Source organism: Stenella coeruleoalba (assembly GCF_951394435.1).
Source record: "Stenella coeruleoalba genome assembly, chromosome: 7".
NCBI classification, from domain to species: Eukaryota; Metazoa; Chordata; class Mammalia; order Artiodactyla; family Delphinidae; genus Stenella; species Stenella coeruleoalba.
The window spans coordinates 35666461-35691171 of record NC_137153.1 but is presented as its reverse complement, the minus strand read 5'-3'; the positions used below and the strand labels follow the sequence as shown (position 1 = coordinate 35691171).

General features: G+C 40.3%; 1 protein-coding gene across 2 annotated transcripts; it reads right to left on the bottom strand.

The window, feature by feature from the left end:
• Positions 1–1281: 1281 nt before the first annotated feature.
• On the bottom strand, positions 1282–13162 carry PRXL2C (peroxiredoxin like 2C). 2 transcript variants are annotated; one of them, XM_079926799.1, is made up of 6 exons: positions 12407–13160; positions 11897–11965; positions 10946–10999; positions 10672–10777; positions 6260–6391; positions 1282–2968 (listed from the first exon to the last, which is right to left on the bottom strand). In XM_079926799.1, exons 1-6 carry the CDS (start codon positions 12620–12622, stop codon positions 2841–2843), a joined length of 705 nt encoding a protein of 234 aa, XP_079782925.1. In that variant the 5' UTR covers positions 12623–13160; the 3' UTR covers positions 1282–2840. The 2 variants fall into 2 exon arrangements, with proteins under 2 accessions (XP_079782925.1, XP_079782926.1); XM_079926800.1 differs by lacking the exon at positions 11897–11965 and having other exon boundaries at positions 12407–13162.
• Positions 13163–24711: the final 11549 nt, after the last annotated feature.

The following is a 24711-nucleotide window of genomic DNA, read 5'->3' as shown; positions in this document are numbered from 1 at the left end:
ACTCTTAACCTTGAAGTAGATGTTGTTGCTTCTTTAGAAAGTTTGTCTTCCAGTTTTCATGTGGTCAGTGTTATCACTTTGCACCCCAACCCCATGGTAGATGGCAACACGAACAAACATTTTATGCAGGCTATTAGTTATCAATCTCCTTGAGAAACAAAAATAAATGAATTTTTTTTAAATTTTTAAATTAAACATGAACTTTCATTTTACTGAAATTCTTTTTGCCACAAAGGTTCATTGTAGAAACTTTACAACATATTTCCTCACAGGGCTCCTTGGCCTATAGATGGATGTGACTGCAGCCCATTCTTACACTGTCATAGCCCTCAGAAGTTCCAGGTCTCAGGTAGTGCTTTAGTGGTCTTACTTTTAACTCTACAGTGTAAGGCCTTTGAGTTGGCCAAGGAACAGCCTTCTCTAACTCCTGGGAGGGGGACAGCCCTCAGGGCAGCCCATGGCTTCAACACATAGTCAACAGCCTGGTTTCTGCTTCTGTTCGGCCCTTGTGGAGTTTCCTCACTTTCTTGTAAATTCAACTTAAAAAAAAGAGGTTGTTTGTGTTCTGTAGAATGGAGTTGACAATGATAATGATGATAGTAATATCAATTCCACAGAGCTAATATATGTAAAGCACTTGGAATAGTACCTGGCAAATAATTAGCACCACAAAACTGTTAGATGTTATTATTTTTTTATCCGGCACTTCTACATATTTATCACCAAAAGGTTTTTCAAAATTTTGCGTCCAGTACATTATTGGATATGAAGTACGTTTATATGTTTCACAGCACCTATTATAAGTAATTTTTATATTAAATGTTTGTTCGGGTAGGCAATTTACTACTGCACTGTATTTATGTAACTGTTCCTCCATGAAACTACATAAAGAACATTTATGTATCTTAAAAAATGTGGTGTACGTTTTTATAATGTATATTATAAATGGAAATATATAAATTTTGTGTAAGCTATGATTCAGCAGTTTTAAGTCTAAAATCAGTAGAAGGATCTGGGCCACCAGTCTCCTTACTATAAAAAATAGTACAAAATACCTTAATTTTAACTTTTATAAGATAACTCATTTTTATTGATTAAAAACATGATTTTCCATTTATATACCCATGAAAATAGATTCAAATTTTTGGACACTTTAAATTTATATTTTGTGTATGACTCCATATGCTTGTATAAGTTCAAAGCAGTATTATACTTGCTAATAATTACAAATACTTTAATTTTGCTGTACTTTTTTTTTTTTTTTTTTTTTTTTTTGCGGTACGCGGGCCTCTCACTGCTGTGGCCTCTCCCGTTGCGGAGCACAGGCTCCGGACGTGCAGGCTCAGAGGCCATGGCTCATGGGCCCAGCCGCTCTGCGGCATGTGGGATCCTCCCGGACCGGGGCCCGAACCTGTGTCCCCTGCATCGGCAGGCGGACCCTCAACCACTGCGCCACCAGGGAAGCCCTTGCTGTACTTTTCACCAGAATTCCTGGGACACTTCCAACAAAACATATTATGATTCCAGAAAAATAAAAGATGACAATAGTCTACTAAATAAAAGAAACTTGGAGGTGAGAAATAGAAACTGTCCAGGAATATACAACCAAACCACAGTGTACATTTAAATTACAGTTTTTTTGGTTTTTAGTTTAAACAATTCTTAAAATTTCCTTTCAGAAAGCATACTGATTATACGTATCTTAAATATCTAAAAGATATTTTTCTCCTTTTACCAGCAACCCCCGCCCCTGTTGCCCCAAACAAAATCCTAGTGAAATGGACGGTGGGTGTGTGGTCAAGATGCTGTGAACACAGGCTCTGTGAAGGTTCGATCTGCTGTATTTCCTCTGAGTAAAGCAATCAGGATAGAAACTTGTGGACTGCAGCCTATATAATTGTACCTTTGTGGAACTTGCTACGTAGGGATATATTCTTCGTATAATTTTAAAGACCTTTTCCTTGCCAAAAAAATGAATCATGTTCATTATAGAATAGTTGGGAAATATAAAAATGTATGGAAAAGAAAATAAAAACACTTGTAATCCTACCACCTAGAGATACTTAACTGGTGATACTCTGGTGTGTTTACTTCCTGTCTTTCTTTCTAAGCATACAAAAATATAAACATATACATACAAAAATGTGATTATACTGTTTACAGAATTTGAGATCCTGCTTTCCTCAATGGATAAAATGGTCTTGGGTTGCTTCCCTTTCTCCTTATATGTTCTTTATAAGAATTTATGATTTTAGGGCTTCCCTGGTGGCGCAGTGGTTGAGAGTCCGCCTGCCGGTGCAGGGGACACGGGTTCATGCCCCCGTCCGGGAAGATCCCACATGCCGTGGAGCGGCTGGGCCCATGAGCCATGGCCGCTGAGCCTGCGCATCCGGGACCTGTGCTCCGCAACAGGAGAGGCCATGACAGTGAGAGGCCCGCGTACCGCAAAAAAAAAAAAAAAAAAAAAAAAAAAGAATTTATGATTTTAATGGCCAAAAAAACCTTCATTGAATGGATATATCATAATGTAAAATAAAGAATGGTATTTATAATTTTATAGCTTTTAAAGTTTTATTTTACAAAAATAAAATAATTTTTTTACAAAAATTTTTATAGAAAATAAAACTTTAAAAGCTATAAAATTATAAATATAGATCACATTTTTGACAACTAATGCCTCTCAGCATGCTATTCAACTGGTGGTACATGGTCTCTTTATGGTTTCATAACTCCTCAAAGGCTGGGAAGAGCCAACAAGTTAGGCACTGCACAAGTATACTACATTCCCACAATTCAGGTCATATCCCAAGGTCCATTTGAAAGCGACATAGTCTGTAATGTCACACATGGATAACTGAAGGTCTGCTTGTAAAGTCCACGTGCTGAACTCCTACAAGCTGTAAAACAGAGTTGATGGGCTTGTGATCCAACCTATTCCTATCACAGTGTATAAAATGGATGTTGTTACCTAGAAGAGAATAAGAATAAAAGGTAAAGGTTGACATGCAGTGCTATTCATTAGATTTATTGCTTACTAGAATCAAGGAAGCATTTTAACTTTAAATTAGTCCAAAATAAAACATTATTTACCTAGAGTACATAATATTCTCTATATAATGACATAATAATTTTTAATTAAGGTAATAAAGCATGACAAAAATTATCGTTAAATAAGGCTAATACGTAATGTTTTATGAGATCCAAGGGGAAAGATTCTTAAATTATAACCGTCTGTTAGGTTTTATTAAATGTAATTAAATAAAATATCCTGTCAAACAGGCAGAATATGGAATTAGCATAAATATCAAGCTGGAAAATCATCTGTTTCTTAAATGTAATAATAGAATAAATCACTTCCTTAAAAAATTCACTCCCAAATACTGGTTTAATAGGCTATCTACATTATAACCATAGACCAAAAGAGGCTGAAAAAAATAAGGGCATTAAGACAATCAGTTACAATACACTTTGATGTTCACAATTCTTTTATCTGCTCAAATAAAATTGTTGTAATTTTTTTTTTTTTTTGCGGTACGCGGGCCTCCCACTACTGTGGCCTCTCCCGTTGCGGAGCACAGGCTCCGGACGCGCAGGCCCAGCGGCCATGGCCTACGGGCCCAGTCGCTCCGCGGCATGTGGGATCCTCCCGGACCGGGGCACGAACCCGCGTCCCCTGCATCGGCAGGCGGACTCTCAACCACTGTGCCACCAGGGAAGCCCAAATAGTCGTAATTTATAGTCTGTGTTCTGTTTACTTTGATTTTTTTTTTTTTTTTTTTTGGCTAGTCTAACTAGTGTAAATTCATGAGAGAGACAGAAAGGGAGATTAAATAAAAAGAAAGATTTTAGCTAGCTATAGTGTTCCAGCTGTAAAAAAACAAAAAAGTTATGATAGTTGGTCAAAATCCTCCTTCTAAAGACTTCCTTATAGACATCTGGAATTTATTAAAGTAAATGTTAATTTTATAACCTGTAGAAGCTACACTCACTAATATGAACAGTTTTAAACATGAAGAAGAACCAAGAAAAATCAGTTTACAGCACAGTGATCTAGGCTTTTTGGGTGTTTGTTCCTGACTGCAATACTTGAACATGGTAGGGATCCAATGCCCAACCATTTTGTAGAGGGAAGCCAAAGGAATTTCAGGTGGTACAAATTGATCAATAAAACTATTTATAGATCAATGGAACAGGGTAGACAGCCCAGAAATAAACCCATGCACCTATGGTCAATTAATCTACCACAAAGGAGGCAAGAATATATAATGGAGAAAAGGCAGTTTCTTCAATAGGGGTGCTGGGAAAAATGGACAGCCACATATAAAAGAATGAAATCAAAACATTTTCTAACACCATATACAAAAGTAAACTCAAAATGGATTAAAGACCTAAATGTAAGACTGGATACTATAAAACTCCTAGAGGAAAACACAGGCAGAACATTCTTTGACATAAATCACAGCAATATCTTTTGAATCCACCTCCTGGAGTAATGAAAATAAAAATAAACTAATGGGACCTAATTAAACTTAAAAGATTTTGCACAGCAAAGGAAACCATAAACAAAATGAAAAGACAACCCACAGAAAGGGAGAAAATATGTCCAAACAAAGCAACCCACAAGGGATTAATCTCCAAAATATACAAACAGCTCATGCAGCTCGATATCAAAAAAAAACCCAATAAAAAAATGGGCAGAAGATCTAAATAGACATTTCTCCAAAGAAGACATACAGATGGCCAAAAAGCACACAAAAAGATGCTCAACATTGCTAATTATTAGAGAAATGCAAATCAAAACTACAGTGAAGTTATCATCTCACACCAGTCAGAATGGCCATCATCAAAAAGTCTACAAACAATAAATGCTGGAGAGGGTGTGGAGAAAAGGGAACCCTCCTACACTGTTGGTGGGAATGTAAATTGGTACAACCACTATGGAGAACAGTATGGAGGTTCCTTAAAAAACTAAATACAGAACCACCTTATGATCCAGCAATCCCACTGCTGTTCATATATCCAGAGAAATCCATAATTCAAAAAGATACATGCACCCCAATGTTCATTACAGAACTATTTACAATAGCCAGGACATGGAAGCAACCTAAATGTCCATGGACAGATGAATGGATAAAGAAGATGTGGTACATTTATACAATGGGATATTACTCAGCCACAAAAATGAATGAAATAATGCCATTTGCAGCTACATGGATGGACCTAGGAATTATCATACTAAATGAAGTAAGTCAGACAAAGAAAGACAAATATCATATGATATTACTTATATGTGGAATCTAAAAAATATATAAATGAACTTATTTACAAAACAGACTCACAGACTTCAAAAACAAACTTACCAAAGGGGAAAGGTGGGGGGGAGGGATAAATTAGGAGTTTGGGATTAACATATACACACTACTATATATAAAATAGATAATCAACAAGGACCTACTGTATAGCACAGAGAACTCTACTCAATATTCTGTAATAACCTATATGGGAAAAGAATCTGAAAAAGAATGGATATACCTATAAGTATAATTGAATCACTTTGCTGTACACCTGAAACTAACACAACATTGTAAATCAACTATACTCCAATATAGAATAAAAATTAAATTAAATAAAAAAAGAAAGCTATTTAAAGGATGTAGCTTAGAGTAACTGTTACTGAATAAGCTGCCCCTGGGATTGACTTGCTTCCTTTTTTTTTGACCATGCTGCTCAGCATGCAGGATCTTAATTCCTTGACCACGATCAAACCCATGCCCCCTGCAGTGGAAGCACTGAGTCCGAACCACTGGACTGCCAGGGAATTCCCCTTGACTTGCTTTCTGACATAGGGCAAGTCTGCTAGTTTTGTTAGATATAAATAACTAGATTTGATTCTTCTATTGATAAAAAAAAGTTCTTGATGGTTTTCTCCCATTTGAAAATGTTCACCTCCACTGAAATTTTTAAAGAGTGTTATAGCCACATACAAGTCACCAAACCACTGCTGATTTCTTCTATCCCAAATACCTGGAATCACTCAGGTACAGAATCATGGCCACATTACATCCAGTAAACAAACATCAAAAATACACAGGAGCATTTGAAAACAAACGATGACCCCTATGAAAGCACAGCACCCTGACGGTTAGCATGTCCAGTTGCCCGTCTTTACATGGTGGCTATTTTATGAAGAAAGTGGATGGCCTTTGGACTTCTAAAAAGCACGAAACGTGTACTGCCGAAGCTGGGCTTTGATGCTTACCTGGACCTAAAATGAGTGTTCCACCTTGCTGAGCTGGATCTCCTTGAAAATCAAAAAGAGGGCCAGTCACTGCCCGCCACAGGCTCCGAATGCTTCCTGAGAGTATATTCGATTTTATATGGGGGCTCTGTCCTGAAATATTAGGAATTGTCTTTAGAAGTTGTCATTTTATATTTGATTAGATATTAAGATAATGTTAGTATTTCTAGAAAACAGTCTTTCTTATGTGTCATCTTACTTTTAACTTGTCTTTTATTCTTCCTTCAAAGAACAGTTCTCAGTCTTTCACTACTGATGTTTTAGACCAGATAATTCTTTGTCCTGTGCAGTGTGGGGTGATTACCAACATCCTTGCTCTCTGTACCTACTAGATGCCATAGCAGCCGCCATTCGCCAAGCTGTGACAACTGAAAATGTCTCCAGACAATGCCAAATGTCCCCTGGGGGGAGGAGTCAAAATTGTTCCCAGTTGAGAACTACTGCTTTAAAGGAAGAACTGATGACAGACCCAGATCATTTTCTCCCACAGAAAAATGTCAGCTACAGACTTGTCAAACTGGTAGTGCTTTCCTTTTTAATTCCCCATTTGTGTTTTGTTTAGTCTCTTACCAACTAATAGATAACTACATTCCTCTTCGGGAGACATTGTGGCACAGACTGTTATACGCTTGTCAAAACCCGTTTCCTCTTTCTGGGACCACAGCTAAACATTTCCTGGAGTTTGGTACGGCTATGTGACTACACTCTAACCAAGTAAAATGATGTGTGCCACTTCCAGGGCACCTCTTAAAAACCTCTGAGGGAGTGATTCTCCGTGTTTCTTCTACATCCTTCGAAGTCTGGATTGACAATGGCAGAGCCACAAGATAGAAAGGGCCTGAGTCTTTCCCACTGTGTCCCCGAATTGCTGCTTGGACAAGCACGCAATAGATATACCCTTCTTGAAATGTGAAAGAAAAAGAACCTTCTCCCACGTTATGCTACTGAGACTTTGGGGTTTAGCTGTAACAATAGCAACTATAGCTACCACTCCATCTTTGCTTGGCTGTCAGTTTTTCTATTTCCTTTCTCACAGTAACTGATACTTCACTTCCACTCCCCCACCCCCTTTTTTTTTAAAGTAATTTAATATTTTATTTATTTATTTATTTTTGGCTGGGTTGGGTCTTTGTTGCTGCGCGCAGGCTTTCTCTAGTTGCTGCTAGTGGGGGCTACTCTTTGTTGTGGTGCGCGGGCTTCTCATTGCAGTGGCTTCTCTTGCTGCTTCAGTAGTTGCAGCACATGGTTTCAGAAGTTGTGGCTCATGGGCTCTAGAGCGCAGGCTCAGTATTTGTGGCGCATGGGCTTAGTTGCTCCGTGGCATGTGGGATCTTCCCAGACAAGGGCTCGAACCCGCGTCCCCTGCATTGGCAGGCGGATTCTTAACTACCGCGCGACCGGGGAAGTCCTCCACTCCCTTTGAGTAAAGAAGCTCAGTCTCTACCTTTCTTGTAACTTATCTTTTTCCTATCCCTGCCTTTTATGTCTTTTTAGTTTTTTTAAATTTTGGACTCCACCAGTTCTGAGGCCAGAGAATGACTGGTTGAGCAGCAAGACACCATGGCCCAGGTCCTCTTGCCCACCGTCTGCCCCTCTGGGTGCATGTCCACCAGTGTATAGCAGTTACCAGTCCCCTTCATCTTCTCCTGCCGGGTCGCAGCACAGAGCTCAACCCTCAGCCCTGCAGTCGGTTCCTACTAGTGCTTTTTGCTTTTTATTTTGATGATTATGCTGCCTTTGACCTGTCCGATTTCTTAATATTTCCAGATACCTATTATTTCCTCATCTCTCCAACTTTTCTATTTCTTTCATGTTTATATTAGGATGGACATTCATCTCACCAAGAAACAAATACAGGCTCATTAGCTTAGAGACATGGGTAAAGGACTAAAGTTTACTGTTTTTTAGGATTTTACACTTAAAATAGATGTTCCTAAATCCAAACTATCTCCTCATGTCTGAAGAAGGGTCATTTAACTTCTGAAATTTTAGAAATTCAATTGAAGAAGATTTCACAACCTAGAATTTCACAATCTTTGCTGTAAAGCACAATCTAATTTTGCTAGTATGAATTTAGTTATGTGTAAAACTCTTGTTTTTCATTTTTTTCGCTTAGTTTGATTCTTGGACTCAAGACCAGAATTTTAACTTGAAACATTAGATTAAGTAAGTATTATAAGAGGCAAGCTTTCTGCATTGTGCTTATGTGCTGTCTACAGTAATCATTGTAGATTTAACACCGTAAATTGGCTTATGGTAAGGCAAATGAAATACTGGGTAAACCCATTACTCCCTTGAATTTAGTGGCTTTATTTTCTTACACTTTGTCTTTATAAACTGTCCCATTAACTTTAAATTATTATATTTTATTTTCAGTGTCATAATTTTCAAGTAGGATTATTCTGAAACTGATTCTGAGATCTGTGCTTTTCCAGGCAGGGACTTTAAAAAATCATTTTGTGAGAACCTAATGTTTTCTGTTTGGAAATACAGTACTTTAACACAGATTGAAGGAGTTTAAATGATTTAAATATACTCTCTCTTATAATCACAAGCAACTGTTTTCTTTGCAATTCCACATCTTTATTGAGGCAATGAATGGTGAGGTGTTACTAAAGTGAAACTCACAGTTTATATCTAAGGTGGCTAAATGACAAACAGACCTTACACATGCTGAGACTCTGCTATAGCACAGGAAAACAGTCTACCAAAGACAAAGGTTCACAATCTGTACTGTTGCAATTTCCTATACTAAAAAGAGAGGGGAAAAAAAGAGCAAATTCTGTATTTATGCTACCTCATCATTGGTTTTAATAAAGTTTAGGTTGCTTTCTTTAAAAACTTCAGTAAAGGGATCCTGTCAACTCTACCTCATAAGTAGCTCTGTGATCTGTCCCTCTGCATCCCTACTTCAGGCCGTGTCATTTCTTTCTAGACTATTACTACAAACTTGTCAAGAATATCAACGACTCCCGTTTGGAACATTCCAATTGCTCCTCCACCTGGCAACAAGACTGTATCACTTCTCCACTCAAATATAATTCTTTTATGACTCCCCCACTGCCTCCAGAACAAATCCAAACTCCTTGGCATGTTCCCAGACTCAGTCCCCTGGCTCACACAATCCCTCAACTGGCTCCTAGACTCTGGCCAGACACAGGGAACTGCACTTCTCCAACAGTCACATTTTTTCATACCTGTGTGCTTTTGTGCATGCTACCTTCTGTCAGCTGCACCATTCCCAGCCTCACTTCACCCAGCTAACTCCTTAAAGAATGAGCTTAGACAACACCGCCTCTAAGAAGCCTTTCCAGATTCTTCTCTCCCTGTGCATTTCTGGTGTTATAGGCATTTCTGCATTATAGGTATTGCCAGTACATGCTCTCCTCTTTTATGAGCCCTAACCTGTAATATAGTTGACTGTTTGCTTCTGTCTCCCAGAGTAGATTATGAGCATTGGGTTGGCAGGAGCTGTGTCTTTTATCACAGTCCTCCCAGGAACATCCAACACAGTGGGTGCCATGGGTGTCATTCTCAGCATTTGTTGAGAATAAGTGATTTGAGTTCAAGTTGAGTTCTCTTATTTGGTGTTTCAGAAGCCAAGGTCTTTCTACCTAATATATACATAAATAGTTCACCTAAAGCTTATTATACACTTAATTGTAAAGAATTGTGTAAGGGCAGGGAATATGGACCATATAAAGATGAATAAAACATCAAACTTTTCAACTAACTATACTACCCACCACCTTAAGTGCAATTATAGAGTATATAATCGAGTACAAGGTGCTATTAAAATACAATGAAGGAAGCAATTGCTTCTGCTTGAAGAGCTATTAAGAGCCCCTTTGAGCTGGGCTTTAAATGAAAACTAAGATTTCATCTATTAAAGAACATAGAGCATTCAAAGCCATGGTGTCGAGGTATGAAACTATATTATATTAAGCAATATTATTTTTCTTGTAATTACAAAAGTAAAATGTACTTATTGTAAAAAATTCAAAAGCCATTTTTCTCATTCCCATGCCTTGGGGTAATCATTGCAATATCTTTTAAAACCTTTTTCATTTCACACATATATAGTATAGATCTTTATGAAAATGGTTTTTATTTTTACAAAAATGGAATCATACTAAAAACACTGCCCTGCAACTTGCATTTTTCATTCATTTAGTACTTCGCCAACAGCCTTCCATGTCATTACATATAGCAAGTGAATCTTTTAGAGTCTCATGAATCTGGATCACTTACTAGAATCATAAAAAGCAGGCTGATTTATGAATTTACCATTTGTTCCCCTATGCATATATATGCATATGTGAAATGTGAAATACACCATTAGTGTTTTCTACTTGAGACATATCATGTCTTACCTGAGGAGGCAATTTCTTCACCTCTTTTCATTCCCAATCTTTTATAAATTTCTCTCTCAGGATCAACATAGATTTCATGAGAATACCCAGTCAGTTTACAGAAAGGCTGAAAAAAGAATATAGTTAGAATTTTAATAAAAAGAAATGGGAGAAAAATAGTGATAATCTGACTTAATTTTAGCAAATTTAGCCTACATTTCGTGATTCAAATAATATAATTTTTACGTCTGAAAGAGATTTAACCTGTTAGAGTCTCAATTTGCTATATATTTACCTCAATATGATGGTAGGATGACTGTCCAATCACTATAAGAGTGACATTTGCTTCCTTTAGGAGAGAAAAAAGACATGTACATATTATTGGAAATCACATGTTTCATACAACTTCCCCTAATCCAACTCTTTTGTTCCATTCTAATGCCACCTATAGGCTTCTAGAAGAATGGTATAAAGAGCAAAATTGTGTGAGTCAAAGCAAAGAGATGTATGCTAAAATGTTCAATTAATTCAGATAATTCTTTTGCTAAGTAAGAATTTCAAAACAATATAGTCAGTAGTTCTCTACACTTCCCCCAAAGGCATACATTAAACGAGAATAAAAACTATTAAAGTAGGGTTATTTAATCAGACAATTTTATTCTTTCACTTCTCAATTGATAAGGTCTGCTGAAAATAGATCTTAGTTTTACAAAATCTACCCAATGCGGTCACTCAAAAGCTCAGCTGGGGACAAACCTCTATATGCCTGAAGAAACACACCTGTATGTGGTTGTCAGACCAATGTGGAACATGCATTCCATTAACAATACAAATTTTCACCTTTAGGATATATTAGTATTTTCCTATAACGAACAACTATTTGGAGTATCTTTATTACAAAAATAAAGGGAAGGAAATATTTTTAGCATTTCTGTTTTTGGTCATTATCAATCAACATTTGAGAACAGGCAGGTTATTAGGTAACATCAAAATTATTATTATGGTTAGTATGTTTACAACCAGGCAATAATGAACAGGCCAGAAATAGACTTCTAACGCGTGCCTCCCCTTTTTGGAGGTGTTGGAGAGATGTGTGGGATGGTGAGAATCTGGGTTTGTGAGTGTCTGCGCTGGAGAGGTGGTGCACTCCGCACCTCATCCCGTTGCACTCCTTATAAATGGCAGGTGATTTTCACCAGGCCGCCCTGAAGCGGGGCTCGCTGCTGCTCACTCTCAGGAAACTTACTTGTAAGAAACTCTTGGGGATTTTGGCCAGATCTTCTACATATTCCTTGCAGATGTAACACAGGAAATGCTGAAATCCCAATATGGGCAAGAAGGACAAGTTAGCAACTAACACCCCCGGAGTCAGAAAGGGCCAAGTACTTCATTATGCGTGATGCTAATTAACACAACACCCAAGACGGGTAGAAAGAGGTGTCGGGGCGCCCAAATATGCATTGAAATTAGGCCGCACCCAGTCTGTGCTAGGCCTCTTCGCTCGTTGAGAAAATGGCCTTCGCTTGGCAGGCTGCTTTTCCATTCCCGTTCAAGGAAGCGAGAGGAGCAGTTCGCATTCCGGAAGCTTCTAGTGGATGAACACGGGAAGGGCCAGGCCCGGCGGGCTCCGCTCTCGGGCCCTGGACCCGTCCAGGGGCCCGATGTAACCACCCCTCAGCGTAGGCCGTGGAAGCAACCTCCGTCCCAGCCTGCGGGTGAGGTACCTGCTCCGGATCGTCCCGCACCCCGCGCTCACCCGCACGAAGACCACTACAGCCCGGCGCTCCCGGAACAGCGCGCCGAACAGCACCCGCCTCCCGGAGGCGTCCAGCACCGGCAGGTCGGCCACGGCGGCGGCCAGGGACTGCCCGCTCTCGGGGCCGCTCGGGTCTGGGACTGCGGCTGGGGCGGCGCGGCCGCTGATCTGCCGCGTGACCGGGGCCACGGATGGGGCGGCCATCGCGCCCTGCATCCGCGGGCCCTTGGTTCGCGAGGGTGGGGGTCAGAATCTTTGGTGGGCCGGGTCGCTACCCAAGCTGGGCGTTAGGAGCGGGCCGTACAAGCGGGGCGGGGCGCACGGTGGGGCGGGGCGCACGGCGGGGCGGGGCGCACGGCGCGGAGTTGCTTGAGGTGCAGACCCGCTGCGGCGCCCGGCGAGAGTGAGGCGCGCGGGGTCGATCCGGGGCGCACACGTTGTCTTCCAGGTTAGGACTCGGCAAGTCTTTGTACGCATCTCCGGTGGTTCCGAAGCTCCGGAAAGGTACGGAACCGCTGTCGCGTTTTCTGACTCAGCCATTCATGGTAGGGAGGTAGAGAGAGAGACAGAGAGATCCAAGCCGAGAAAGGAGTTAATTAGGAAGAAAGCAACCCCTGCTCTCCGTAGCCGCCTGGGTCAAAGTTAGTTCTTATCTGTTCAAGAGAACCCGTTACCAAGCACATCCATATTTATGATCCGATAGATTTGTTTTACCTTCTAGTCTGTTTTTAACCCACTCCCTCCTCAGTTCTTGTGCTTTTTTTTGTTTTTTTGCAGGGTAATGTACAAATCTTAAGTGGAGTTAAATTTTATTTTTTAATTAAATTTTTAAATTTAAAAATTTGCCAAAATTTTATCATGGAAATTTTAAAACATGCCCAAAAAGTTGAAAGAATTTTACAGGGAACTCTCCTATATCCACCACCTAGATTCTATTTTACTCTGTCAGAATCTGTGCATCTGTCCACAGTTGAGTTTTGCCTGATTATCCACCCGTTATCCACAATCCTATAAAAATATGGACCATTGCTATCACTTGAGAAAATTCCCTCAGTTATATTTTTTAAGAGCAGGTATAATAAATCTATTTATAAATGTGCTAGGGTGTTTCAGGAGTTCATGTCCTTTCTTCAGACTTTTCTTGCTAAAGCTGTTTACCAGGCCCCTCAAGTGATATAACTCTGTGTGTGTGTGTGTGTGTGTGTGTGTGTGTGTGTGTAAATGATGGATTGAGAGGGATGAGGAAGATGGAGTTAAATGGCTCTGTTCTACCTTAATTTCTCCTGGGGCAGGCTGCAGGCAAGCAGGCATAGAGGAATTTAGGAATTTCTGCAGGCTCTGTGAGAGTCAGCTGGTGCTGGACTTGGAGGTTGGTCTTGCACTGGGGTTTCTCATAGATGGTGACCATGTGTCCAAGTCTTCCAGGGCAGAACCAGACAACATTCAGGTTCTTTGTCTTTATAAGTTCACCCACCCTTGTTTCTGGATTTGTGGTTCAGAAAATACGATCCTCTATTTATGGTATTTGTCCAGTGGAACCCCTTCAGGATCACACTTATCAAGGGCAGAGTGCTAGTGAGGTAAAAGTGACCAATTTCACTCTGCCACAAAGTGCAGGAGAGACTGATCCTGAATCCTCTGGCTTTCAGTTGTGTGAAGACATACATTATTGAACACACATTTAAGTGCTCCCAGTTTGAGAAACTCTGCTGTGGGTTTGGACATTTCTAATCATAGACCTGTTTCTAAGTCATGTTCCACCAGTGCTGGGGTGCCACAGATGCACTCTCAGGGGCACAGCAGGATATTTTAAATACTTGAGGGAAGCAGAGCTTATCCTCCTGACACCCTGCTTGTGAGTGGAGATAGTTCACGATTTCACATTAGACTACATTTCTTTTCCACTATATTTCTTTGAATAATGTCATATCTTTGCCAAGTTGGGTTTCTAACAGTTGTGATAAAAAGCTGGAACTGCACAGGCTTCCCTGGTGGTGCAGTGAATAAGAATCTGTCTGCCAGTGCAGGGGACACAGGTTCGATCCCTGGTCTGGGAAGATCCCACATGCCGCGGAGCAACTAAGCCCGTGCGCCACAACTACTGAGCTTGCGCTCCAGAGCCCGTGAGCCACAATTCCTGAAGCCCACGTGCCACAACTACTGAAGGCCGCGTGCCTAGAGCCCGTGCTCTGCAACAAGAGGAGCCACCGCAGTGAGAAGCCCAAGCACCACAACGAAGAGTAGCCCCCGCTCACCACAACTAGAGAAAGCCCACGCTCAGCCACGAAGACCCAATGCAGCCAAAAATAAATAAATAAAAAAATTTAAAAATTATTAAAAAAACCTAAAACCGCACAAAAATCACTGTGTTTAGGGAATGAGGTTGGGGACGTCCAGTCTGATTCCAAGATTGGAGAAGTTGTGCAGTGTCCAACAGGCAGGCACACTCTGGGATGAAATAAAAAGATTACTTTTTCTTTTAATTTATAGTTGTATCTTCAAATAGCTACTAAGTTGTTCAGACATAAATACTTATTAAGTTGTTTGGATCTAACTTCCAAATAAAAGAAATTGATAGGAATTTCTTTTGGCCTAAGGGTGCTGTGAATAAACTGCTGACCCCAAGAAATAAACTACTGTGAACCAAGAAAGTTTGGAAAGCTTTGAATCAGGCAGTAAGCTCCTTGCCTTCTGCAGCACTGTAATATCTTCGCAGACTGGCGCAAGGCCTGACACACTGTAGGCCTCTATGAATATTGTCTGATTGGTGAATGCATGGAATGTGCAAGATAGGGTGGCGCTAAGAGACCTTTCACCATCTGGCGTGGATCGAGTATGAATGGGAGCAAGGTAGTCACAGTGCCTTACAGAAATGGTGTTCCCCACTGTCTGAAACAAGCAGGGCAGAGCTCAGAGGACATATGCAGCTGCAGGCTTGCCAGTCCACAGAAACCCATCAACCTAACACCCAGCCAGCTCTATTTCATTCACATTATTCCAGAGGTGAGCCTCACCTGACAGTAGATGCCCAAGTTTCCTTGGTTTAGATGCTAACCACTGACTCTAACCACACTGTCTTCACACTGTGACCAATAACTGGTCAAAGCTCCCCCAAACTTCCTGGTTGAACCTGGGAATATGTTACTTGGTACATCATATATTCCAGACCATCAAATATTCCAACTTACCAAATTTTCCTGACCTCCTAACTTCTGGTTATTTGGTACACTGCACACTTTTTTTAAAAAAGCATTTGTTACAGTTATGGTTAAATAATTATTTGGTTTTTGTCCATTTTTTTTTTTATTGAAGTATAGTTGATTTACAATGTTGTGTTAGTTTCTAGTATACAGCAAAGTGATTCAGTTATACAGCTATACATATATATATATACATATGTATATATATTTTTTCATATTCTTTTCCATTATGGTTTATTACAGATATTGAATATAGTTTCCTGTGGTATACAGTAGGACCTTGTTGTTTATTTATTTTATATATAGTAATTTGTATCTGCTAATCCCAAACTTCTAATTTATCCCTCCCTTGCCCTTCTTGTCCATTTCTTGAGTATAAACTCCCCGAAAACAAGTCCATGTCCATTTTGTTCTGCATATCTCCAGCATCTATCACAGAGCTTGGAACATAGAGAGTACCCAATAAATACTCATAAATGGATAAACTTCTTTTTGCTTGTCCTTATCCTCTTGTACTTCTACCTCTACCTTCCTCCCCACTCCCGAGCCTTTCATTTTTCATTTTGTCCTCCTCCACTATGTTTCTGGTATGCCATTATCACCCACACACCTGGCTGAGTTCTGCAGCTGTACTTCAGTCTGAAAATAGTACATTCCTGGTGAATTCATGTCCGCTACTGTCACTAATGAACCTTGGTTTTCTGAAACAAGGCATGTGTCTCCCAAGAGGTTAATTCATTGAGAAGTAACTTAGGCTAAAGGGATAAGTTGTTGCCAATATACCCTATCAGCCTTTTGAAGAGAGCCTTGCCCAGAGAGCAAGGTTTCACTTTGCTCCCTTTGTCTAAGAAAGAAGAAAGTACAGTAGAATGCTATCTCTGAAAGGCAACTTTTGGGTTTTATTATTAGCTGTTAAGGATTAGTGTCAATAGAGTGCAATATTAGCAGGAGAAATGAAATACACAGATAATAGAGGATTTTAGTACTGGAAGACATTTTATAAACCACTTACGCCCATGGAGGTAAGGAATCTGACCCTGTTAGGGTAACTCACAAGTTCAATCCCAGCTCCCTTCAGGCCTGGTCCAGTTCACTGACCTCATGTCCAGGTGTTACCGATCTGGGTTCTTGGACTCTTTAATCAATAGAAATTGATAAGAAGCCAGACAAGAAATTCAGACAAGGCTTTATTGGGACTGGTGCTGCAGCACGAGGGAGTGAAAACAAGTAATAGGCTCCCTGAGCTGGGGCAAAATGATCCCTTAAATGGGGTGAGGGTAGGGGCGGACCCGTGTGTCAGGTGGAAGGGGTGGTGTGGGTGGCCTGCCACCCCCTTGGTGGTGCTGTGTGCAGGGGTCATGCACAGCACCCTGCTTTTGCTCCTGACACCTCAGAAGTGGCAGCTGGGTTTTTGGTTTTTTTGCATCTTGTTGTTCATACTTTGCCCCAACTGCGCATACACAGTTATTTTTAGTCCCTTATAGTTTCTTTGTATTCTGTTGCTGGGACTAGACTAGATGTTTGTCCAGGTGTAAGTGAGGCAGGAGATAGATGGGCCCCAGGCTGAGCAGCTGGAGTTTGTCCTCTGTGGACAGATACTCCAAGTTGAGGAGCTAGAGAAGAGCTGAGCCCTGCCCAGATAAGAGATAAAAGACCACATATTCCTCATTCTCGAAGTCAAGGAGACCTCCCTGACTACACATGCGTAGAGAGGCTCCTCGGAGGTCAAAAGGGAGGGGGCACCACCCCACAGCAAGTGATGCCAACCTACCCATAGGCCTCTTTGCTAGAATCCATCGTGGCTATGAGATGTGCGCATGGGAGGACCCTGAGATATACCATATACGGACTCAGAACCAGGCAAAGCAAGATGATTGGCCAAAGGAAACCTGGAAGAAATGCCCCATAAAGGTGATTCAAACTACCGGGAGGACGTGACTCTCTCTCTGAGCCCGCCCGTGTGTCTATCCACACATATGTGCTGTTTTTCTTCCTCATAACACTTGTTTCACTATTTTCTGACTCTATGTGGAAATTCATTTCTGCACAGCTGACAGGCCAGGGCCTTGTCACTGGCCACTCTTCCCTGGTGGTCTAGTGGCTAGGATTCAGCGCTCTCACTGCTGCGACCTGACTTCAATCTGTGGCTGGGAACTGAAATCCTGTTCCAAGCCGCTGCAGGCTGAGGCCACCCGAGATCATAAGCACTGCAGCAAAGGGTCCCAGGTCCCAAGTCCCAGCCTGTCTCACAGGCTTCATTCCTACAGGTGCTTTGGTGCTTTCAACCTCCTCCTTACAGCATCTTTCCATGAGTGCTTTCCCATATATGGGGAGAAATGTTCTTTCTGAGTCACTTCTCCAGGTGGAGATGAGAATCACCAAAGGAATGTAGTGACGTTGGTCTGCAAAGCATAAAATATCCTAAAATAAGGCATTATTATTACTTTCAAAAGAATTTTTAGAAAGCTTCAGACATCAGAAAAGAAGAAAGAAAAAAATGGAAAAAGCTCTAGATAAAAAAAATTTGAGGGACATTTTACAAAATACCTGACCAATACTCTTCAAAAGTGTTAAATGTCATAAAAGACCAAGAAACCATCACGGATGGGAGATAAGGAGTCATGATAACTAAATGCAGTGTGGTATTCTGAATTGGATCCTGAAACAGAAAGAGGACATTAGTGGAAAAACTGGGGAACTCTGGATAAAGTCTGAACTTCAATGAGTTGTGTTGTACCAGTGTTAACTTTTTGGTTTTAACAAATGTATTATAGCTATATAAGATGTTAATATTAGAGGAAAGTGAGTAAAGGGTAAATAGGAGCTCTGTACTATTTTGCGATTCATCTGTATTTCTAAAATTAGTTCCAAAAGTAAAGTTTAGAAAAATGTTCTAGAGTCCGAGTGACAGGAAGAAAGCATGAGTAAAGCCACAAATGATCACCACCGAATTTGGCTTATTCTGCTATGGATGTTTCATTTGGTTACTCTCAAATGTGTTTGTTCTTTGGAGTATTAATTGCAATGTATTGTAGTTTCCTTTACACTTTAAGCTTACGAATACAAACTATGTTTCATATAAACGCCCCAAATCCTTGAAATCAGGATGCAACAGGCAGAACCAGAGAAATATTTACTTAGTAACTTCCCTGTGTCAGGCATTGTTAGAAACTAGAAAGATTAAGATAATGAAGCCAAGCTCAAGGGAAGGAGACAGTAGTCTAGTTGGGAAGATAAACTCAGAATAAATAGTTGTGAGGAAGGGCAATAAGTAATAGAGCAGAAGTATGAATAAAGTATAATAAGAACTTGTATCAGTTACGATATTTTTCTTTTCAAATGACAGAAAACCTTGGCTCAAACTGTTTTGTATCATAAGGATATTTATTATCTACCATAACAGGAAATTCAGGGACAAGTCAGTTTCTAGGTGTGGTAAAATCAGGGCTTCCTTCTTAGCTGTTCTCTTGGTTCAATCCTCCTTTGTATCGGCATTGCCCTTAGGCTGGTCACAAGATGCATCCCAGTTGCAACAGAGCTGCATTTTCTAGTTCAGGTGCGATGAAGAGACATAGAACATGTTCATCCCCAGAAGCCCTAGCAACCTTCTCCTTTTGGTTTAACTTACCTAAATTTGCTATAAAAAATGATTAAACAGCAACCTGAGTTAAATAGAGTTGGGAAAACAGGAGGGGGCGCTCTCATGCTCTGCAGAGATAGCCAAGCCCTGCATTTGTAAGAAAGACTCCTTTCCTGGCAAGGACTCAGCCAATGAAAAGCCATGGACTCTTTGCTTCTTATAGCCCTCCCAACCTCCTTTTCCCTCTATAAAAGTATTCTTCTTCCCTTGCGGTGGGTGAACTTGCATGTAGCTCACTATGGTTGCAGACCCAGAATTGCAATTCCCTACTGATTTGGAATAAACCCATCTTTTCTGGAGAAAAATCTGGAAGTCTATTTGTTTCAGGTCAGCATAGCTTAGACGTGCCCTTCCCTAGACCAGTCTCTGGCAAAAGACTTAAATATCCATGATTAGTTTAAATTGATTATTTGAATAAAAGAGACAGTGGGGAAAAAGCCAAAATGACCATTACAGGGTACAAAGCAAGGAGAGATCCATTTTCCAAAGATGATATTATCACTGACAAAAATAAATGAAATAAAAAATAAATAAACAATCAGCTGAACTCAACTGGTTGAAAATCTTCAAACAGGATGATCAATCTCTGTATAGTTGTGCTGGTTAGTAATGAATAAATCTCAGCTGCAAATCCACCCTTCATTACTTACTCTATGGTAATAAGCATTTCTCCTTTGCAGTAAACACATTTTGTCAGTAGGGGGCTGTATTAACCATGTATTTCTGATGGTTTGACATTTGGGGCCTTGCTGACCCTGGAGGGACTGCCTAGAAGCCAGTTCCTAGAGACAGCAAAGGCCTGCCTGCAAGCACAGCTTTCAGATGCACACTAAACAATCCAGAGCCCATACCCCTCCACCACTCTTTCATTGGGCTCTCACACGATGGGCCACTGTTCCCTTGCACTAATTATAAAGGGGCCAGTTATCAGACAGCTAGGAGCAGGCCCTACACCCTGGAGCTCACTAAAATTACTCAATCCTAAGCCTGTTTACCCTACCTCTCCCATTCCTTCCCATGAAAACCACAATAAAGGCTGTTGCCCATGTTTTCCCCTCACTCCCTCTGCCTCCTGACTGACTCTGATGCTTCCGTGTGGCCCTACGTGGCATGGCCTGCTCTCTCCTCTTGGGAACTGTAACAAACTATCTTTTCAATGGCAGCTGTCTCCTGACTTGGCCTTACCATACCTGAATAATAATAAGACCTACGTTTTAAAACAGGGGTGCTGGAGGGACATTGCAGGAGAAAGGGCTTCTCTTCTTGTTTTGATGTGCTTCTGTTTGCCACACTTTGCTCCAAATTCACAATTACTAGGGGTGCACGTGTGGGGACTTCAGCAATGCTCTGTCTCACTGGGCATCCAGGAGCGGGTAATCCCTTGGTGAGCCTGCAGTCCCAGCCCAGGCCCAGTGACCAACTTGTTGCAGCCCACACAGTGTGAACACTGTGCACCCCAGGCCTCACACTGCACTGCCCATAGATGGGCTCCTGATGCCCTGACTCCCTCTGCTCACCCAACTGCCAACCTCAGTCCACTTGCACCCTGGAGGGTTGGTTCCTATTGTTCTCCCAATGTGGACACCACACATGCCAGGCTTAATACCACTCAGTGGGCTCCTGATGCCCAGCTCCTTTTGCATGCCTATCTGGTAGTCTCTGCCCACCTGCAGCCTGAAGGAGTATTTGCCGCTTGCCTGGACTATGGACCAGCTTTGGCTTAGGAAACCCAGCAAGTTTCTCCATCATCCAATGGGCTAAATCCACATCTCAGAAGAGACTGAATTCTAGCCATGCGGAGGGAGCCCCTGACAAGTTTGTTCCTTCCTTGAGCACTCTTCCTCAGCCCTAGGATATTCTTTAGAGTTATCTTTTCACCATTAGTTACTGCCTATATATAGTTAATAGTTTGTTATATTATTTTTTTCCATTTAAGTAATTTGTTATTGCTCTTCATTGGGCTCTTCATTCAGTAGGTTTGTATTTAAGATGAAAGATCTCAAGATATGTAACTTATCTTAATGATTAATATCTTTGCTGAATTGTAGCAAAAGGCTGTGCAAACGGAATGCCTCTTTGAGTTTTTAGTAACTAAGAGCAAGCATCCCTTGATGAATGGAACAAGTTTGCTCTACTTGCAAAGTGGTTTCATAAAGTACATTTGTGGTATCTACTGTTGTTTAGTAACATGCAGATAAAATTCTTGTTGATTTGCAGTGGGTAGATTTTAAATGTTCTATAGCCACACAAGAACACCAATCAGAGAATATTTTCCCTCTTTCTTTAAAATTTACCAGTCCAGGACATTGAGTCTTTCTTTACGAATTTAGTAAACAGATTATGAAACGATGTTTTATCAGTTGTGTGAGAACCAATTTGAAATTCAGGGACTCTTGGATTTAGGAAACATATTCTAATTTCGGATTGAATTATAATCTACTTGTTTAGATTGTTGAGAAAATAATCACTGAAAAGAAATAATGATGCATCTATTGTTTACTCATTCATCTGTTCAAACAGCTCTCATCTATTGAGCACCTACTGTGTCCCAGGTGCAGTGAACTCTTCTGTCTGAAAAACTAGATGAACTGAGAGAAAACAATAGAGTTAAGAATCAAAGTAGGTTCTGACTCTAGTATGAGCTTTTTTGTTGGCTAATTCTATTTTTCATGTAATGCCTTAATTCACTGCCTAATTTCCTTTTTATTTTTTAGAATAAAAGAGAAATTTATTGTTGCATGTAACAAAATAGCAGGAAAGGCATAGATATGGCTTGTCTCAGAAGAAAACACCACCAGGAACTTCTTCCTTCTTCTCTAGTTTTGCATCTCTTTATGGGTGGGTTTCCTTTTCTCAACTTGTCCCCTTATACAATGCCTGAGAACATGGCTACTCCCAGAATCATGTCGCACACACTCCACTGGGGATGAATTGAGCTTCCCCCTTGTGAGGTAATGGAAAGTATATACTGGTTCTGCCCCCAGTTCCTGGCACAGAGCTCCTGAAACGCTTGTAATTTCCTAAGTGATAAGAGCTCTTGAGGCATTTTTGTTCTAATATTTGGTCTTTGACCCTGGTTCCTGACAGTGCTCCTAAAACCTTTGTTATTTCCTGGGTGATAGGAGCATCTTTTATTCTAATGAGGCAGCTCTGGATAGCTCCTGGATAGGGGCTGGTCACAGGAAAGACCAAACCATGATTAGAAGCTTGGAATTTTCAGCCCCACTTCCCATGCTCTTAAGGAGTGAGAAGGCCTAAAAATAGAGTTAATGATTGATTATGCCTTCATGATGAAGCCTCCATAAAAACCCCAATAATAGGAGGCTCTGAGAGCTTCCAGGCTTGTGAACATGCAGAGGTTTGGGGCGGGTGCTATGCTCAGAGAGAGAGCATAGTAGGTCCATGTCCTTTCCCCACACGTTGCCCTGTCATCCTTCTGGCTGCTCCTAAGTTATATTGTTTTTATGATAAAACTGTGATCTAGTAGGTAAAATGTTTCTCTGAGTTCTGTGAGCTGCTCTAGCAAGTTAATAAAACCTGAGGGCCCTCATGGGAACCTTTGACTTTTAACTAAACTGGACAGAAGTTGTGGGTAACTTGGGGACCTACTACTTGTGATTGACATCTGAAGTAAGGGGGGCCATTCTTGTGGAACTGAACCCATGACCTGTGGAATCTGATACTCTCTCCCAGTAGATAATGTCAAAATGGACTTGAATTGTTAGGATACCCAGCTAATGTCTGGAGCATTGTTTGGAGGAGTGGAGAAGAACCCTCACCCCCCTCCACCGCAGCACACACACTGGAATTGGTGATCAGAATAAAACACCCTTCCTAGGTCTCACGTTTAGAAGCCAGAGAAGAGCCCTGAATGGCACAGTTTGAGTCAGATTACTAAACCCAGACCATTCAATCGAGGTTCTTTGATGGACCCAATTTGGATTAGGTACCTAAGCATAGACCTATCATTGTGGCAAGGAATGTGGAGTTTATAAGAGGATTGCAACTCCATAGTAAACACTTGAGTAGACAGTGTGTATCTGAGTGATGGTGGGAGGTTCACATCTGGGCAAATAAAACAATATTCAATAAGAAGACAATGTGGAGGTAGGTTATTACTAATTATTATCAATGAATGATTACTACAGTGCTGGAACACTCCTATAAGCTTATTATTGCATTTACTACAACTAACTTTGATTTTTTAAAATTGGCACACATTTCAAAGTTATTCATTGCAGCATTGTTTTTTTTTTAATTAATTATTTATTTATTTAGGCTGCACTGGGTCTTAGTTGCGGCATGGGAACTCTTAGTTGTGGCATGCATGCGGGAATTGAACCTGGGCCCCCTGCATTGGGAGCGTGTAGTTTTACTCACTGGACCATCAGGGTAGTCCCTGCAGCACTGTTTTTAATAACAAAAAGATTATGACAACCCAAAACTCTATCATAGGAAACAAACAAAAAAAAACCTGTTGCATTAATTCAGTGGAGTACTATGCAGCTGTAAAAATGAGCAGGAAGAGCTCTATATGCCAATATGGAGTGATCTCCAAGATATATTATTGAGCAAAAAAAAAAAAAGAGCAAGATGCAAAATACTTTTATAGTTTGCAAATTTTGTGTAAGAAAGGGAAGGGAGTGTGACTATATTTAAATGCATTTGCTTGTATTTTCAAAAAGAAACAATGAAAGGATAAACCAAAACTAAGAAAACTAATGGTCTAAAGAGAGAGGAAAAGAATTGCAGAGATGAGGATGGAAGCAAAATTTCTATGAATGTTCCTTTTTTTAATAATTTTGACTTGTAACCATGCAAATATTTACATAATTAAAAAAGCAAAATGAAAAAATTTCTAAAAATTGAAAAAAAAAAACTATTTTTTTTATAGTGAACATAGCTGTATGTCAAGCTGATGGCATAACCACATACTGAAGAACTACTTCAAATGACTCTAAAACAGAGCATTTTTGACTGTACATCCCTAGGAGGATATATTCCAAGATTAAAAAAAGAATACTAAGAAATTTTAAATTCTATTCAGTAGCCAATATTAGCATTTTTTAAAATTAATTTTTATTGGAGTATGTTTGCTTTACAGTGTTGTGTTAGCCTCCCCTGCACAACAAAAGGAATCAGCCATACACATACAGATATCCCCTCCCTTTTGGACTTCCCTTCCATTTAGATTACCATAGTGCATTAGGTAAAGTACCCTGTGTTATACAATGTGTTCCTATCAGTTGCCTATTTCATACATAGTATCAATACAATATTGGCATTGTTATTTCAAGACTTTTATATGTATTCTGCAGGATAAAGCAAAGAAGTAATCAACAACAAGGTCCTACTGTATAGCACAGGGAACTATAGTCAATATCCTGTGATAAACCATACTGGAAAAGAATACATATAAACATATATATATATATATATATATATATATATATATATATATATAT

What these genes read in the sequence shown, in the direction of transcription:
- PRXL2C (XM_079926799.1), bottom strand. Translation starts at nt 12,622, where the DNA reads ATGCAGGGCGCGATGGCCGCCCCATCCGTGGCCCCGGTCACGCGGCAG. An exon ending in CATCCTACCATCATATTGAG is followed by an intron (nt 10,778 to 10,945) that starts GTAAATATATAG and finishes TTCTTTTTTCAG; the next exon opens with CCTTTCTGTAAACTGACTGG. An exon ending in AACACTCATTTTAGGTCCAG is followed by an intron (nt 2,969 to 6,259) that starts GTAAGCATCAAA and finishes ATTCTCTTCTAG; the next exon opens with GTAACAACATCCATTTTATA.